This window comes from Raphanus sativus, chromosome 6 (assembly GCF_000801105.2).
Source record: "Raphanus sativus cultivar WK10039 chromosome 6, ASM80110v3, whole genome shotgun sequence".
NCBI lineage: Eukaryota > Viridiplantae > Streptophyta > Magnoliopsida > Brassicales > Brassicaceae > Raphanus > Raphanus sativus.
The window spans coordinates 33,893,962-33,912,368 of record NC_079516.1 but is presented as its reverse complement, the minus strand read 5'-3'; the positions used below and the strand labels follow the sequence as shown (position 1 = coordinate 33,912,368).

At 37.2% G+C, this 18,407-nt stretch overlaps 1 protein-coding gene and 1 long non-coding RNA gene across 2 annotated transcripts; one reads left to right on the top strand and one right to left on the bottom strand.

The window, feature by feature from the left end:
* Positions 1–2,235: 2,235 nt before the first annotated feature.
* Positions 2,236–4,943, bottom strand: LOC130496585 (uncharacterized). The gene is made up of 2 exons (XM_056988777.1): positions 2,904–4,943; positions 2,236–2,798 (listed from the first exon to the last, which is right to left on the bottom strand). Exons 1-2 carry the CDS (start codon positions 4,906–4,908, stop codon positions 2,251–2,253), a joined length of 2,553 nt encoding a protein of 850 aa, XP_056844757.1. The 5' UTR covers positions 4,909–4,943; the 3' UTR covers positions 2,236–2,250.
* A 9,668-nt stretch (positions 4,944–14,611) lies between these two features.
* LOC108809730 (uncharacterized) lies at positions 14,612–16,953 on the top strand. The gene is made up of 4 exons (XR_001942882.2): positions 14,612–14,915; positions 15,069–15,140; positions 15,233–15,335; positions 16,842–16,953. It is a non-coding gene; the product is annotated as an uncharacterized LOC108809730 (long non-coding RNA).
* The last annotated feature ends 1,454 nt before the right edge of the window (positions 16,954–18,407 follow it).

Sequence of the window (18,407 nt, the reverse complement as noted above, 5' to 3'; positions counted from 1 at the left end):
TTTATGATCATCAATAATTAAAAATCAATCATCAATAACTAAAAAATCTATCTAACGAACATAAAATCCGTAAACCTATCTAAATTCCCTAAACTAACCACCTAAACTAACGACCTACCTAAATTCCCTAAAGTAATTACGGAGGCGAGGAAATTACCATTTTCGAAGGAGAGAGGAATGGGGGAGGAGTTGGAGACGAAATTGGGAGGAAATGGAGAGGAAGTTGGGACGAGTGGAGAGTGTGAGGTTTGTGTGGTTGTATATATAACTTATGGAGGTCTCGCAATTTCCTTGTAGGTTTACGAGGAATTAAAGAGGCCCGTCTTTCTTTTCCTCGTAAAAACCTTGTAAGCTTACGAGGAAATTGCGAGGCCCGTCCCAAATCCAACGAGAAAATAGCGAGGCCCGTGTTTCTTTTCCTCGTAAAAGCCTCGTAGATTACGAGTTTTTAACGAGGAAAATTTGTAAACCTCTAAAATCGAAACCCCAAACCCTAAACCCCATCTTTCTTATATTCTACTTCATATATTCAAAACCTATCTTCCTTTTAACCTCAATATCTTCTTAACATTTCCAACCTCAAAATTTAAAACCACAATTCTTTAACTTCTAATATCAATCTCTTCTTTCTAATATAAACTTATACAAAATCAAATTATTTATTTAAATTTTTTATTTTGTAACAAAAATATAATTTTTTGAAGATTTGAAAATATAATCTTTTGAAAATTATAAAATTATTAATGGGGTTTGGAGTTTGGGATTTAGAAAAAAATAGATAAGAAAGATGGGGTTTGGGGTTTAGGGTTTAGGGGTTTAGACAATAAATATCGTTAAAACCTCGTAAACTCACGAGGAAATAACGAGGAAAGGAAAAAAAAACTAAAAGCCTCGGTAAATCCACGTAAGCTGACGAGGGCTTTACGACGATTTTTGCTTACGTGGAATTAACGAGGCCCGCGTTTTTCTTTTTTTTTTATTTTTTCGTTATTTCGTCGTAAACTACGAGGAATTAACGAGGTTTTCTTTCTAAACGCCTAAAATCAAAAACCCCAAACCACAAACACCATCTTTCATATCTTCTACTCTTCATAATCCAATCCCCAAACCTCAATCTTATATTTTTCATTCAAAACCTCAAACCTCAATATTTTTTTTTCTTTATAAACATTCCCAAATTCTTATAATCTCAATACATTAAATAGTTTTCATGATTAAAATAATCGAATTACATGCATTAAGTCTGAAAATCAATCATATTAAAACACAAATACATCAATCGGATACATTTTCGTCATCACTAGAAACATCATCATTTTCAATAAACTCGTCTTCGACAGCTTCGTCTGTGCCATCGTCGGTAAGATCTTCATACTCATGATTATGCGGATCAATGAGAAGAATGTCATCAATTTGTTGTTCAGGTTCATCGACTTCATTTATCTGTTCTTCTTGCAATGGTGGTTCTTCTCCACTAATGATTCGTCCTCGAGGTGTAACTTTGATCACGGATAACCAATTTATTCCCGATTCTCTCATCCGAGGGTATGGAAGGTAGCTAACTTGATCTGCTTGTGAAGCTAAGATGAAAGGCTCGAATTTGTTGTACCTGAAAAAAAAAGATAAACTTAGAAGTAAGCTTATTCTGCTAATGTATGGCAAATAAAGAATTTGTTGTACCTTCGTCCACCATTGACATCAACTACACCGAATTTGTTAAACCGAACACCTCTGTTGACGACGGGGTCGAACCACTCACATTTGAAGAGGACGCATTTCAGCTTCAATATCCCTGGAAATTCCACTTCAATAATCTCTGTCAAGATACCGTAGAAATCGGTTTCCCCTTTCACACATATTCCATAGTTACTGGTCGCCCGCTGTCTACCATACTCATATGTGTGAAAAGTATAGCCTCGTGTGAAATACATCTGTGAGGTGGTGACCTTTACATGTGGAGATTGAATTACTTCGTGTAACCACTTAGGATAATCTGCATCGTCGTCACAATCAACCTGCAAAAACAAAGTGAACGTTAAAATACAGATCATTTATGAATATTGAGTTTGAGTTAATACCTGATTCTTCAACCACTTTATAAAGTGTTGATCTTTCCTTTTGTCTACGTCAGTTGTGGATATACCTGGGAATGTTTCTTCGACTTGTGCAACAAATAGGCTGTAAAATCACATTTTATATTAATTAATATTTGGCAAAGATATATATGTGTTAATTTATATACCATTTATGTTACCTTTCAAAATAACGAATCAGTGGATCCTCACAATTGAGTAGAATATAGGTGTGTGCACTATGAGCGTCTTCTTCACTCGACCACCAAACCTCTTTTGATTTCCCACCCAGTCGCCCAATCTGGCTAAAGATGTCTGGAACACCAGCAACTGCGTATGTTGGCGCGACACCACCATCATCATATCTCCTTGGAGCTCTTTTCCGGGTACGTACTTTTGACGCAAAGTAGTACGATGTGAAGTGAGAAGTTTCTTCCGTCAAACTTCCAGCAATTATAGAACCTTCAACCTTTGCAAGGTTCTTTGCTTTTCCCTTCAAATATTTCATGGCTCGCTCATACTGATACATCCATCCGTAATGTACAGGTCCACGAAGCAATGCCTCATATGGGAGGTGGACAGCTAGATGCTCCATGACGTCAAAAAACCCAGGAGGAAATATCTTCTCCAAGTTGCACAATAAGATGGGAATGTTCTCTTGAAGCTGTTCCACGACTTCTACTTTAAGAGTGCGGGTGCTCAGATCCCTGAAAAATGCTCCAATGCCTTGTATATTCCAAAAACAATTATACACATTATTAGTCATATATTATTTCAAACTAAATCATTATATATAAAAATACTGCAATAAATAATATATATATATAGTACCTGCAAGTGCTTCATGTACGTTTGTAGGAAGTAGCTCCGCAAAAGCAAAGGGAAGTAGTCGTTGCATAAAGACATGACAGTCATGACTCTTCATCCCGGAGAACTTTTGACCCTTTTCAACGCATCTAGACAGATTTGAAACATACCCATCGGGGAATTTCACTTCAGATGCTACCCAGTTGAACAACACCGACTTTTTTTCTGAAGACAATCTGAATATCGGAATAGGAACTTGCCCATTGCTGTTTATATGTAACTCACTTCTTGAGCAAATATCCGGCAAGTCTAACCTCGATTTTATATTGTCTTTTGTCTTCCCCGGGACATTCAATATTGTATTCATGATGTTCTCAAAGAAATTCTTCTCTATATGCATCACATCGAGGTTGTGGCGCAGAAGAAGATCCTTCCAATATGGCAACTCCCAAAATATACTCTTCTTGTGCCAGTTGTGATGAACACCGTAAGAATCAGGCATATTAGGGGGGACATGCCAATTACCACCACAAGGAACTGTTTCCACAGCTCCATAGTAATCGATTTGCTTTTCAGTTTCTTCTCCAGTTAAATATGGAGGAGGAGTGTCTCTCACAACCCTTTTGTGCCTAAACAATGTCTTATTTCTTCGGTACGGATGGCCAATGGGAAGAAATCGACGATGACAATCGAACCAACTTGTCTTCCTCCCATTCTTCAGTTGAAACGCATCTGTCGCTCCATTACAATATGGACAAGCTAATCTCCCATGTGTAGTCCATCCCGACAACATCCCATATGCAGGAAAGTCACTTATGGTCCACAAAAGCATCGCTCGCATCGTGAAATTCGTCTTCGTTGAGCAGTCATACGTTCTCTCCCCTGTTGACCACAAATCCTTCAACTCTTTTATCAGTGGTTGCAGGAAAACATCCAACGACCTTTTAGGATGTTTCGGACCAGGTATTAATATGGTCAAGAATAGCAACTCCCGTTGCATGCACATCTCCGGTGGCAGGTTGTATGGCGTAAGAAAGACTGGCCACAATGAATATTGTCTCCCTGACATTCCGAATGGACTAAATCCATCTGTGCATAATCCGAGATACACATTCCGGATATTGCTCGCGAATTCCGGATATACTTTGTTAAAATGTTTCCAGGCTCTTGCATCTGATGGATGTGTCATCTCACCATCCGTCTGAGTATGCTCGGCATGCCATCTCATCTTTCCAGCAGTCTGCTCTGATTGGTACAATCTTTTCAATCTGTCTGTAATTGGTAGGTACCACATCCTTTGGTACGGTACCCTATTACGTCCCCGTCCTTGCGGCTTGAATCGTGGCTTCTTGCAGAATCGACATTCTTCTAACTTCTCATCATTTCCCCAGTAGATCATGCAGTTGTCGATGCAAACATCTATCATCTCCGAAGGCAACCCAAGACTATAAACCAGTTTCTGAATCTCATAATAAGAATCAGCAGACACATTGTCTTCCGGCAAATACTCTTTAAACAAGTCTGCCCATTCATTCATGCAACTTTCAGGTAGATTGTGATCAGTTTTAATATTCATCATTCTAGTAGCCAACGATAATTTAGAGAGACCTTCTCTACAACCACTGTAAAGTGGTTGATTCGCCGCATTTAACATTTCATAAAATTTTTTTGCATCTATGTTAGGTTCTTCATCTTCATCATGAGCTACGAATGCATCAGTTACCATATCATGAACCCTATCAAAATCTACCATCTGCTCCTCCTGATGGTAACTATGTTCATTATGCAAATGATGAGCAACCGGTTCTTCCTGAAAATTGCTATTACTACTACTAGCTTCATTCTGATCATAATTATTATAACCTTCTCCATGTTGAAACCAGATATAGTAATTTGGCGTGAAACCTCTATTTATTAAATGCTTCCAAACATTTTCACGATTTGCCAATTTCGAATTGTTGCATTTCCGACATGGACAGAACATCTTACCGCTTTCTAGGGCGAGCGGTGTGGAATCTGCTTGATGCATAAATGTCTCCAATCCCGCAATGTATTCTTTCGTCACTCTCCCGTTAGCATCTCTATGCATATACATCCACCTCCGCAACTCGTAGATATTCCCGGAGCCTGACATTTTTTTCCTTTCACGTTTTCTTTTTTTTTGTTCTTGTTGGTGTGTTTAAAATGATGTTGAAACTCCATATTTATAGAAAATTTTCGAATCTGGTAGTTGAAGTTTTGCGATGAATTTGCGAGGAACAGGTAGGTAGCAAAAAAAAACGTGCTTTATATTTCCTCGTTAAGTTCACGTAAATAATTTCCTCGTAAAGAAGACGCCAATTTACGTCGGTTTAACGAGAAATGTATATTTCCTCATTTCCTCGTAAATATAATGCAAGTTTTACGTGGTGTTTACGAGGAAAGAGAATTTCCTCGTTAAAACCACGTAATGTGACGTAGATTTTACGACGAATTCTTTTCGTCGTTACTTTACGAGGAAATAACGACCATCCCTTCTTTCTTTGTAATTTCCTCGTAAAGTCGTCGTAATATTACGAGGATTATATTTCCTCGTTAATTTTCCTCGCTATAATGCTGTTTTCTTATAGTGGGTCCATGAAGATCTTTGGATTCCTCAATGGACTTGGTCGAGAGTACGATCCCATTACAACGGTGATACAAAGTTCGTTGTCTAAGTTCCCGGCGCCTACGTTTAACGACGTTGTCTCAGAGGTGCAAGCGTTCGACATAAAGCTCAAGTCCTATGAAGATGCTACAACAGTGTCTCCACACATGGCGTTTGCAACTCAACATAATACTCCACAGTCATCTCCCCCACCCTACAATCCAAACTACAGAGGCAGAGGTCGAGGTTTCTACAGAGGCAGAGGAGGCTATTCAAGTAGAGGTAAAGGGTTCGCTCAACACCAAACGAACCCACAGAGTCAAGGAGATAGACTGGTTTGTCAAATCTGTGGTAGACCAGGACACACTGCCCTCAACTACTACAACAGATTTGACAACAACTACCAACCTCAACAAGCCTTCTCCTCCTTACGTGTTGCAGACAACAACGAATGGGTCCCAGACTCAGGAGCGTCTGCACATGTTACTGCTTCGCCATCGAACCTCCAGAACTCCCACCCCTACGAAGGAAATGACACCATAATGGTGGGTGATGGAGCTTACTTGCCCATCACTCATGTGGGTTCTGCAACCATTTCCTCTGCTTCAGGTAATGTTGTCTTGAATGAAGTCTTGGTTTGCCCCACTATACAAAAATCCCTTCTGTCGGTTTCAAAATTATGTGACGATTACCCGTGTGGAGTGTTCTTTGATGCTAATAGTGTATATCTTATTGACCTACAAAAGGAGAAAGTGGTACTAAAAGGACCTCGGGTTATACATGCTGAAGAATCAGGAGTTTGAAGCATTCTTCTCTGACCGAAATGTATCAGCATCTGAAGATACATGGCATCTCAGACTTGAACATTCAAGCTCTGGAGTTCTTCAGCATCTCAAGTCCAGCAACACTATCGTAGTCAATAAAGGTCGAACCAGCCCTCTGTGTGAGTCGTGCCAGATGGGGAAGAGCAGTAGACTTAAGTTCTTTCAGTTTAGTAGTAGTGTTTCTCAACCGTTGGGTAGGATCCATTGTGATTTGTGGGGTCCTTCACCTATTGTTTCCTATCAAGGTTTTTGGTATTATGATGTTTTTGTGGATGACTTCAGTAGATTCTCTTGGTTGTATCCACTTCATAATAAAGGATATTTTTACTCAGTGTTCAAAAGCTTCAGAAACCTTGTGGAGAATCAGTTTAATGCGAAGATAAAAGAGTTTCAAAGTGATGGTGGAGGTGAATTTATAGGACAGAACATGAAGCAATACCTGTCTGAAAATGGAATCCATCACCGCATCTCTTGCCCGTATACTCGAGAGCAAAATGGTGTTGCAGAAAGGAAGCACATACACTTCTTGGAACAAGGGCTCTCCATGATGTTCCAAGGTCACCTTCCTCTGCAACACTGGGTAGAAGCATTCTCCACGGCTAGTCATATCATCAACCTGCTCCCCTCGTCACTCTTGAACAACAAGAGTCCGTTTGAAGTGCTTCACAAGAAGAAACCTGACTACAACATCCTGCGTGTCTTCGTCTCGGCGTGTTACCCGTGCCTACGACCTGTAGGAGCTCACAAGTTTGAGCCGAAGTCGCTACAATGTGTCCTGCTTGGCTACAGCAATCAATACAAAGGCTATAGGTGTCTTTACCCACCAACTGGGAAAGTCTACATATCTAGACATGTGGTGTTCAATGAAGATTGTTTCCCTTATAAGGAATAACTAGATTTTGACCCGGGCGTCCGCCCGGGTGGATTTTTCAAAAAAATGTACCTATTTGTTTTTCATGTCAATATTAGGACTTGATAAAAAATTCAAATTTGAAGAACCGAACCGATCACAATCCGAAAGAGTAGTACCAAACTGGAATTGAAATTGATTAAATATCCAATTATTCAAACTTTTGATATTTAGAGAACCAAAACGAATCCAATCCGAACCGAATTATTTCGGATACCCAAATATATTTGAAAAAGATTTATATACTTATACATATTAATTATTTTTAGATTTAATGTATATAAAAACATCTAGAATACATACAATACTTTTAGGTTGGTTTAAGTACTTGAAAATATATACAAATAGTCAAAACTAATATATAAAATAGTTAAACTATACTCTAAACACCAAAAATAGTTAAAATAATTATTGATTTTCGATCCAAATATTTAAACCAAACCAAATTATATGTAAAGTGTAGGTATTCCAACATATGTTATTCAAATTTATATGTAATATATTATTTTGTTTATAGATTTGAGAAATTTAAAGTATATAATGAATTTCACAGTTTTTAAAATATTAAATAGGTTATTTGAACCTGAACTGAACCTGCAAATATCTGAATAGAATTTGAACCGAAATTTAGAAATATCTAAATGAGACTGGAATTTTTGACCCCGAAAACCCGAAAGCCAAACAAATCGAAACCGAACCCGAATGAATACACAAAAACCCACCCCTAATCACTCTATATCATATATATATGTCATCGTATAATTAATCATATTTTATACTATACCATCATATAAGTAATCATATAATTAATAGTATTTTATATGTACCACCATATAAATAAGAATATATAATATTCTTAAAATTTAATTCGAAATATAAAAACCATAATTTAAGTTGGTATATTTGATTGGGATTCTTATTCTATTTTTCTTATATACATTGAAAACATTTTTTAATAAATATTATTGGAAAATATTTTAGTAAAAATAAAATTTTGAATTTGTGCTTATTTTTAATAATTTTTGATATAAATCAACTTTAAATTATCATTTTGATTTAATATATGTATATAAAGTTTTAAAATTTTATTTTATGATTATTTTAGACAAAAAATGTTATTAGATAATTAGATTAGTCTATTTTCGTATATGTTAAAGATGACCCAAATAGATAGTTTTTCATAATATAATGGACTTTCAATTTTTATTAATAAAATAAGCCCATTATTATTTTTTTTAATATACTGTTATCCATCTTTCTAAACAATATTTTTTTTATACTGTTATTCATGTTTCCAAACAAAATCTTTTTAAAATTGCTATCCATATTCTCAAACAATTTTTTTTTAACCACTATCTATTTCCAAACATTTCCATTTTGTATTTCAGTTTTAATAGTATAGATAGATATTATAAATGTTGGTATGCATGCTTGTAACAAAATGATTCAATTTTGGTTGAGAATGATTATATATTTGTAATAGTGTTTTGGTTCCGGTATGTGCATGTAATTAAATATTATATCATACATATATGTAATAGAAAACGTGAAAATAATGGTGTTGATACATTTTTATTTCGTATTTGTTATATATGTTCAATCAATTGGTTAGCAACGGGTTAGCAGATTTTGAAACATTTCGTTATTGATTTGCTGTGTTCAGTTTGTAAAATACTTAATTTAATAAAATGTTGGGCCGTTAACAATTTCTAAGCCCAAAACAATATATTATTATATCAACGACACCAAAACAAAAGAGTTGGTTGTCGAGCCGTATGAGGTAGGAAACTCTCAAGTACGGTTCTCAGGGAGGGAATTGACCCGCCTATTCCGACCGTGGAGAACAGGCCATTCAACAAGGAGATTCTGAAATAAATTTTGTAAAAAAAAAGAAGAAAGGAAAGAGACAGAAGCAGTGGCATAGAACGTAATGTTTATGCAATTTTCAGGGCTAATTTATTTTTGTACTTCCCCTTTAATAGTTTAGATACAAAGCTCTGGTTCCTCGGTATGACACAACTCTCGTCAAGGCGTGGCAATCTACAACAGATCATGCAGAACAGGTTACTGCAGTCCCTACTAGTGCAGGTCCTCAACTCCTACCTAGTCCTCTCCTTGATCCTATTACAGTGCAACCGGCTCCAGGTGAACAGCCACAACAACCTGCTCCTGCCTCTCCAGTTATTGTCGAGGAGAATGCAGCTCCTGACATCCCTCCGCCGGTTCAAGTGATCAATCATCACCCAATGCAGACCAGAGCTAAAGCAGGAATCATGAAGCCTAATACAAAATATGCTTTGCTGGTTCCTAAATACTCTACAAAGATTATTGCTGAAGCCATGCAGCATCCTGGTTGGAACAAAGCAGTCAGTGAGGAGATTGGAAACATCCACATGTTACACACTTGAACTCTGGTTCCTCCTACAGAGGATATGATCCTCAGTAACCGTTGGATTCACACAGTGAAGCTTAATCCTGATGGAACTCCGCATAAATTAAAGTCACGTTTGGTAGTGAAGGGATATGAGCAAGAGGAGGGTCTAGACTACTTGGAAACGTTCAGCCCAGTGGTCAGAACCGCTACAATCAGACTAGTGTTGGATGTGGCTGTTGCTAGAAGGTGGTCTATCAAACAACTAGACGTCACCAGTGCATTTCTACATGGCGAACTATAGGAACATGTCTTCATGTATCAACCTGAGGGCTTTGTAGATGCACAAAGACCAAATCATGTCTGCCGCTTGACTAAAGCCTTATACGGGCTGAAGCAGGCTCCATGAGCATGGTTTGATACCTTCAGCAACTTCCTTATAGACTACGGTTTTGTCAGCTGCAAGTGTGATCCCTCCCTGTTCACTCTGCATCATGGTTCTGTCTCGATGGTTCTGCTGCTCTACGCAGACGACATTCTCCTAACCGGAAGCAATGATCAAGCTCTGCAACAGTTTCTTGAGATACTCTCCAACCGATTTGCAATGAAAGACCTCGGAGTTCCCTCCTATTTTCTGGGCATTCAGATTGAAACACACGCAGATGGGTTGTTTCTACATCAATAAGCATACACAATGGACATTATATATCAAGCGCAGATGCTGTATTGCAACCCAATGCCTACTCCTCTGCCTTAACGCCTCGAAGATACTGACACAACTCTCTTCCCGGAACCAACCTACTTTCGGAGCTTGGCTGGGAAGCTTCAGTATCTCACAATCACCAGACCAGACATACAGTTTGCGGTCAACTTTGTGTGCCAGAGAATGCAACAGCCTACTATGTCAGATTTTGGCCTTCTCAAATGGATACTACGCTATCTGAAGGGTACATCACATCTTGGGTTTCACATCAAAAGGAACACCAACCTATCTCTCTCCGCATATTGTGATAGCGATTGGGGAGGTTGTCTAGACACCAGAAGATCAACAACTGGTTTCTGCACTCTGTTGGGAGCCAATTCTTATCTCATGTCCGCAAAGCGTCAGGACACAGTTTCAAAATCTTCAACAGAGGCTGAATATCGTGCTCTGACTGCTACTGCACAAGCGATCAGTTGGATTTCTCTGCTGCTGCGAGACCTCAAGGTTCCCCAACCCCATGCGACTCTCCTTCTTTGCGACAACCTCTCAGCGGTGTACTTAAGCACCAATCCGGCACTTCACAAGAGATCAAAACACTTTGATACTGACTACTACCACTTCATCTGTGAGCAAGTTGCTCTTGGCCTGATCGAGACACAACACATTCCTGCTACGCTCCAACTGGCTGACATTTTCACAAAATCCCTCCCAAGAAGAAGCTTCGTTGACTTGAGACACAAACTTGGTGTTGGCCCTCCACCCACCACAAGTTTGAGGGGGGATGTTAGCCCACAAGCGACATTACAGGCCCAAGCCCAACAGCCACAACGGTCATCTCCAATATTGTCGACTTGCAGAAGAGAAAGAAAAGCAGAGGAGTGTACGACGAAGAGTTTTGGATTTACTCAAAACAGATTTGATCCTCTCTTATCCATATTAGCTGCCTAATCTACTTTACAGCTAGCTAGTCAAGAAGATCTAGATGTTTCTATCGACTCTGTATATATATCAAAGCTTGTAAACGTTATTCATTATGTTGAGTTAATAAAATCAGTAAAGTTTCTTGTTGAGTCTCACATGGTATCAGAGCCGCTATAACCTTAACAGGTGCTCCAATGGCGGATCTGGTTAACCCTTATCCTTTTCCAAGCAAAGTTCATGTCGTGAGCTCCGTCACTCTCAAGCTCACTGACTCCATCTACCTCCTATGGAAGACCCAGTTCGAGTCACTCCTGTCCAGTCAAAAGTTGCTAGGGTTTGTCAATGGTGCTGTTGCGGCGCCTCCAGCAACGCGTGTAGTCACCACCAATGAAGTCGAAGCTGTGGAACCAAACCCCTTGTACGAGTCCTGGTTCTGCACATATCAACTTGTCCGTTCATGGATCTTCGGCACTCTCTCAGAAGAAGTCTTGGGGTCGGTTCATTCTCTCACCACCTCAAGAGACATCTGGATCTCTCTAGCAGATAACTTCAACAAGAGCTTGTTTGCTAGGGAGTTCTCTCTTCGCCGAAGCCTCCAACTGTTGATCAAGAAAGACAAAACGTTGTCAGTGTATTGTCGTGAGTTTAAGTCTCTGTGTGATTCTCTCAGTACGATTGGGAAGCCAGTGGACGAATCCATGAAGATCTTTGGATTCCTCAATGGACTTGGTCGAGAGTACGATCCCATTACAACGGTGATACAAAGTTCGTTGTCTAAGTTCCCGGCGCCTACGTTTAACGATGTTGTCTCAGAGGTGCAAGCGTTCGACATAAAGCTCAAGTCCTATGAAGATGCTACAACAATGTCTCCACACATGGCGTTTGCAACTCAACATAATACTCCACAGTCATCTCCCCCACCCTACAATACGAACTACAGAGGCAGAGGTCGAGGTTCCTACAGAGGCAGAGGAGGCTATTCAAGTAGAGGTAAAGGGTTCGCTCAACACCAAACGAACCCACAGAGTCAAGGAGATAGACCGGTTTGTCAAATCTGTGGTAGACCAGGACATACTGCCCTCAACTGCTACAACAGATTTGACAACAACTACCAACCTCAACAAGCCTTCTCCTCCTTACGTGTTGCAGACAACAACGAATGGGTCCCAGACTCAGGAGCGTCTGCACATGTTACTGCTTCGCCATCGAACCTCCAGAACTCCTACCCCTACGAAGGAAATGACACCAGAATGGTGGGTGATGGAGCTTACTTGCCCATCACTCATGTGGGTTCTGCAACTATTTCCTCTGCTTCAGGTAATGTTGTCTTGAATGAAGTCTTGGTTTGCCCCACTATACAAAAATCCCTTCTGTCGGTTTCAAAATTATGTGACGATTACTCGTGTGGAGTGTTCTTTGATGCTAATAGTGTATATCTTATTGACCTACAAAAGGAGAAAGTGGTACTAAAAGGACCTCGGGTTATACATGCTGAAGAATCAGGAGTTTGAAGCATTCTTCTCTGACCGAAATGTATCAGCATCTGAAGATACATGGCATCTCAGACTTGGACATTCAAGCTCTGGAGTTCTTCAGCATCTCAAGTCCAGCAACGCTATCGTAGTCAATAAAGGTCGAACCAGCCCTCTGTGTGAGTCGTGCCAGATGGGGAAGAGCAGTAGACTCAAGTTCTTTCAGTTTAGTAGTAGTGTTTCTCAACCGTTGGGTAGGATCCATTGTGATTTGTGGGGTCCTTCACCTATTGTTTCCTATCAAGGTTTTCGGTATTATGCTGTTTTTGTGGATGACTTCAGTAGATTCTCTTGGTTGTATCCACTTCATAATAAAGGAGATTTTTACTCAGTGTTCAAAAGCTTCAAAAACCTTGTGGAGAATCAGTTTAATGCGAAGATAAAGGAGTTTCAAAGTGATGGTGGAGGTGAATTTATAGGACAGAACATGAAGCAATACCTGTCTGAAAATGGAATCCATAACCGCATCTCTTGCCCGTATACTCGAGAGCAAAATGGTGTTGCAGAAAGGAAGCACATACACTTCTTGGAACTAGGGCTCGCACATACACTTCTTGGAACTAGGGCTCTCCATGATGTTCCAAGGTCACCTTCCTCTGCAACACCGGGTAGAAGCATTCTCCACGGCTAGTCATATCATCAACCTGCTCCCCTCGTCACTCTTGAACAACAAGAGTCCGTTTGAAGTGCTTCACAAGAAGAAACCTGACTACAGCATCCTGCGTGTCTTCGTCTCGGCGTGTTACCCGTGCCTACGACCTGTAGGAGCTCACAAGTTTGAGCCGAAGTCGCTACAATGTGTCCTGCTTGGCTACATCAATCAATACAAAGGCTATAGGTGTCTTTACCCACCAACTGGGAAAGTCTACATATCTAGACATGTGGTGTTCAATGAAGATTGTTTCCTTATAAAATTTATCACAATTTCATTGCAATTTCATATTTGCAATAATATATAAGCATATTGCAACAATATATCACTATTGCAATATGACTATTTTCTTGTAGTGTTTTGCTATTGCTATATACAGTAATTCATTTTTACTATATTAACAACAAAACATATAAAGAACTATTCCAACCCTGACGTTTTTGACTTTGATATGACATTTTATTACATATATAATTAAGGGTTTATTTGCTATCTAACCATTTTCGAAATTGAAATTAAATAGATACCATTGATTTTGACATATTGAAGAATTTAGCATTTGTACCTAAAATGAACTGGTTATATTTTTTCTATTTGCAGTTAGCTGGTAAACATGATATGTCACAAATAAATATACGATCACAAGTGAAAAAAAAAAGAAACGTCCACATTACACTTTATACGTTTGTTGATCACATACATATGCATTAGATGTTATATTCCATATTTTCAAAGTAATATAGGAGAACTAAAACCACACTCACAGTCCTTAAATACTAAACACTAGGTAGAGACCCGCGCCTTGCGCGGGGTGAGACTACGTTTACATTTTTTAATAAAATATTAAATCCTAATGTAGTAATTTTTTATATCTTAATAATATAATTCATTTTTATGTTATAACTCACGTACATTTGTAATAATAAAACTATTGGTATTTATTTGCAATAAACAAAAGATATTTCTATATATATAACTAAATTCGTAATCAAATGCGTTGTGCTAGCCTTTCGTTTTTATATAAAATATTTGGATCTTATATCATGATTTGGACCATGAAAGCATCATAAATAAAATGGGCTGCTAACAAATTCGTATGGGCCGATGGATTTGGTAAAAGTTGTATGTTTTTTTAGTATTACCCATTTTTTGTTATTCGGACAACTTATGTCGATCAAACCGAAGAAAAAAGATGCTTCGTCTTTCATTTCCTGAAAACAAAAAAGGGATTAGGTTAAATGGATGAAACTCTTTCTTTCCATCTGTGATACAGAACATTGAAACAATGATTCTTATGTCTATTCTCCACTCTCGGGTCTCTTTAATTTCTCTTTCACTCCATCTTTTTGTTTTTTTCTCTTGATCGAGCATCTCTTTTGTCAACAATTGATAATTGTATTATTTTGAGTTTTCAATCCCCTTAGTATTCTTAGTCTTCCTTTGGATCGATTACCGTGTAAGGGATTCGATAGTCTTCTCGATCTCTTCTTTGAAAAGGTGAAGACTTTGGTTATTTCAGATATGAGTTACAATCAATAACGATACTTGCTCTTCACATATTAGTTCAGTAACTATTCGTATAGTTTATTTTCTAGATGTCCAGATATTCATATAATATCTTCTATTTATCATCTATTTCTTTGTTTACAGAAGATTGGCAGCTTATACTACTTCATGGCTGAGATTGGAAGACACCTATGTACATGGACAAATGCAAAAAATGTAAGAGAATAACTTTAAACTGAATTGGGTATTGTTTATGAATATTATTAATGTTTAATGATTTTTTACATTTTCAATCCTCTGTTATTCAGATCATATCCACAGTGCTGAAGAAATTAATATCAAGATTATATAAGAAAAAGCGCAGATCTAACGTTTTGGAAAAAACATAACAATCGACTATGAAGTTCACAGGTACACACTCTCATGCCTATAAGACAGTCTTATAGATTAGCTACGTATACAAACTATGTAAAATTCTATACAATATCCGACATAAAGGAAAAACATAAGAAACAAAATCATACGGTTACCCATTGATTGTTTAAAAGTAGTGGCTTCAAAACCGTAGTTTATTGGATTTAAAAATAAAATGTAAAAGATACTTAAACAAAAACAAAGAAGACTATAACCAAAGCTCTAAAATGAAAACAAATATAAAGAACAACAAACTTCAGTTAAAGGATAAATAAGTCACTACTCTGAGATGACTTCCATAACAGCTTCGTCCACTCAGAAACTCGAGATTAATTTGTATCTTCTCCAATCTCTTAATAATTCTCAATTTGGAATCCTGAATACAACAATAGGATAAATCAGATTAAGTTATACATATAAAGCATATTATATAGCTAATAACAATTTCCAGTAATCCCACTAAGTATGATTAAATGATACCTCATTCTGAATGCTTGAATTTCGGGAATCTCAGGTTCAAACAAAATTCTGGATAACCCGTCGAAGTTTCTCACATGATCCAAGCGTCCTGGTTGAATTGATAAATAAACTTCACACAATAGCAAAATACCATATGTTATTTCAATCTAAAAACTGTCTATAAGATACCTTCTCCCCATTCAATACACCAAAACTTCAAAACACACAGTACCACAGTAGCAACAGTAGAGTTCCAATAATGAAATAACTGCACGGCTATGTCTCCATAGGCAACACATCTGATTTGTTCAAACCTATCAATAGTATGAAAATAGATTGACATTATACTTAACCTTTATATTTATAGATTTTTCACAGTCATAGTCAGTTCTATATTATAAATAACAAACCCAATATCGACCAAAGAGAATTGTATTCTTTGGTTCAGTCCACCAGCAAACACATCATCCATTTCTTCTTCGAATATCTCCAACTCACCTACCCCAACCAGAGCTCCATACAGATCTACAAATTGTTATATCAAAATTAAAAAAAAATTACTAATAAAAGTTGATGGATTTTATCAACACCATATAAAGTAATGAATGATATAGATTAAATTATATCATACCTATAGAGTACTTTGGATGGGCAAGACCACGATTGATGTTAAGAAAATCTGCAAAGCGGTAGTAGTTGCAATGGGGAAGAGGTTGAATTTTCTTAATAACCGAAGTCCGGTCCATTTGAATATGGTATCGGTTTGTGGTGAGCCTTTTCAAACTTGTAGCATGAATAACTTTGAAATGGTGGATCTCAAAACAATCACCTTCATCCATCGTGATAAAATCCGAGGCTTCCAACTCTTCATACAAAGTTGCCTCAACTGTGGATCCCTGTTTTTTACATAATTAACGAATTAATCAAACCAAAAAACTACAATCTCTTATTTTCAGTAGAATGAAAACTTAATTGCAACATATACACGATTTCTTACTTTCTGGTCTCCAAAAACCATTGCTGATTTTTTTAGCATTGTGGCAGTGATTGTACACAACTTGGTTAGCACGGTAACCCGGACTGCAAGCTTATTGGTGGAGGGATATAAATCTCCGAACAACGAAATAACAGCCATCGAAGACAACAGATACTAAGGTATAAGCGAGAGCTTCTTTTTCTTTTCTGTATCATGTTTAAATCTGCATCTCTTACTTATATATACATATTTTATTCAAAGCATTAAAGTTAACCTAATTTGATGATCAATCGGTTTCCATGTACCGCTTCGAAATCAATTACGAAATGAAATTTACATTAACTTTATAATATTTCAATGCCATTGTTTGCTCTGAAGTTCATAACTCCGGGCGAGATAGCCGTATATAAAGTTAATGTCAATTTGAAAGAATCTTTGTATTGAAGAGGGTTGTCATTTACTTTCTCATTTCAGGAAATAACAATCAATTACAGCTCTTCTCAATAAATCAGCTTTAATTAGAGGGAGAACAATAATAGCTTGTCTAACTCTACTGAGATAAGTATCCAAAACTTTCCTTTGAACTAATACTCTACTAACACAATTTTCTGTTTCTACTCATTTAGAGGAAAAGACATTCAATTCTTACTGTTTATCTTTTATGTTCGACAGGAATTTACTACAGAGCATGTTTGTAAAAGTAAAAAAATGTGGTTCCGTTCAAATTGACAAAATTGTAAGTCATTAAATATCTACTATATTTAAAAGGAATGGTATGAATATAATTTATATTTGATAATAAAAGTAAACAGGTCCAGTTATACTTTTTTTATGACCCTTTATAAATCTTAAAGCGAGAATAATTTGAGTATATATAAAAACTTTCTAACTTATGATTTCAGGCAATGCAAATGATTACCAGCTCGTTGTATTAAAATAAGATAAGTATATACTTCTGCACAAGCTAATTTTTTTTTACTGTTTATGAGGTAAATTTGTCTAAGGTTCAGTAAACAATCTACTTACATGAGGTCACTCTATTACAATTACAGGATGTTGCTGAATCAAAACGACAGATTGTTGGTTGCTTGCAGTGCATGGAATTTTCCTCCAAGTACAACGGCATACAATTGGTAGCAAGTTTCAACAGGTCAGTTTAAAATATCTCGAAGAAGTAGAAATATATAGACATATTCATAATAATAATAGAAGTTTATAGAAATTCTTTAAGTTGAAATAGATAGAAATGCTTTAAGTTGATAGACAAAGATTTGTAGATAAAAAATTTGAGAAAATGCTGAAATATATAGAAATGCTTTAAGTTGATAGACACATATTTGCTACCAATTGTAGAAAAAAAAATAAGAACAACCTGAAATTGATAGAAACGCTTAAAGTTGATAGAAAAAGATTTGCTGACTGTGTATGCATAAACCATATTGCTGCTTCATGATCATGCTCACCAGAAGCTTTCTGCAAATCAAACGGTGGTTACAAAAAAATAGGAATAACTTTTGCAATACATGATTACGTAGAAGAATAAAATAAATTTCTGCAATCAATGGCTTCTCTAAGCCATTTTCAGTGTTGATTATATTGATTGACGGAGGTCTTACTTTCTCAATGGCTTCAAG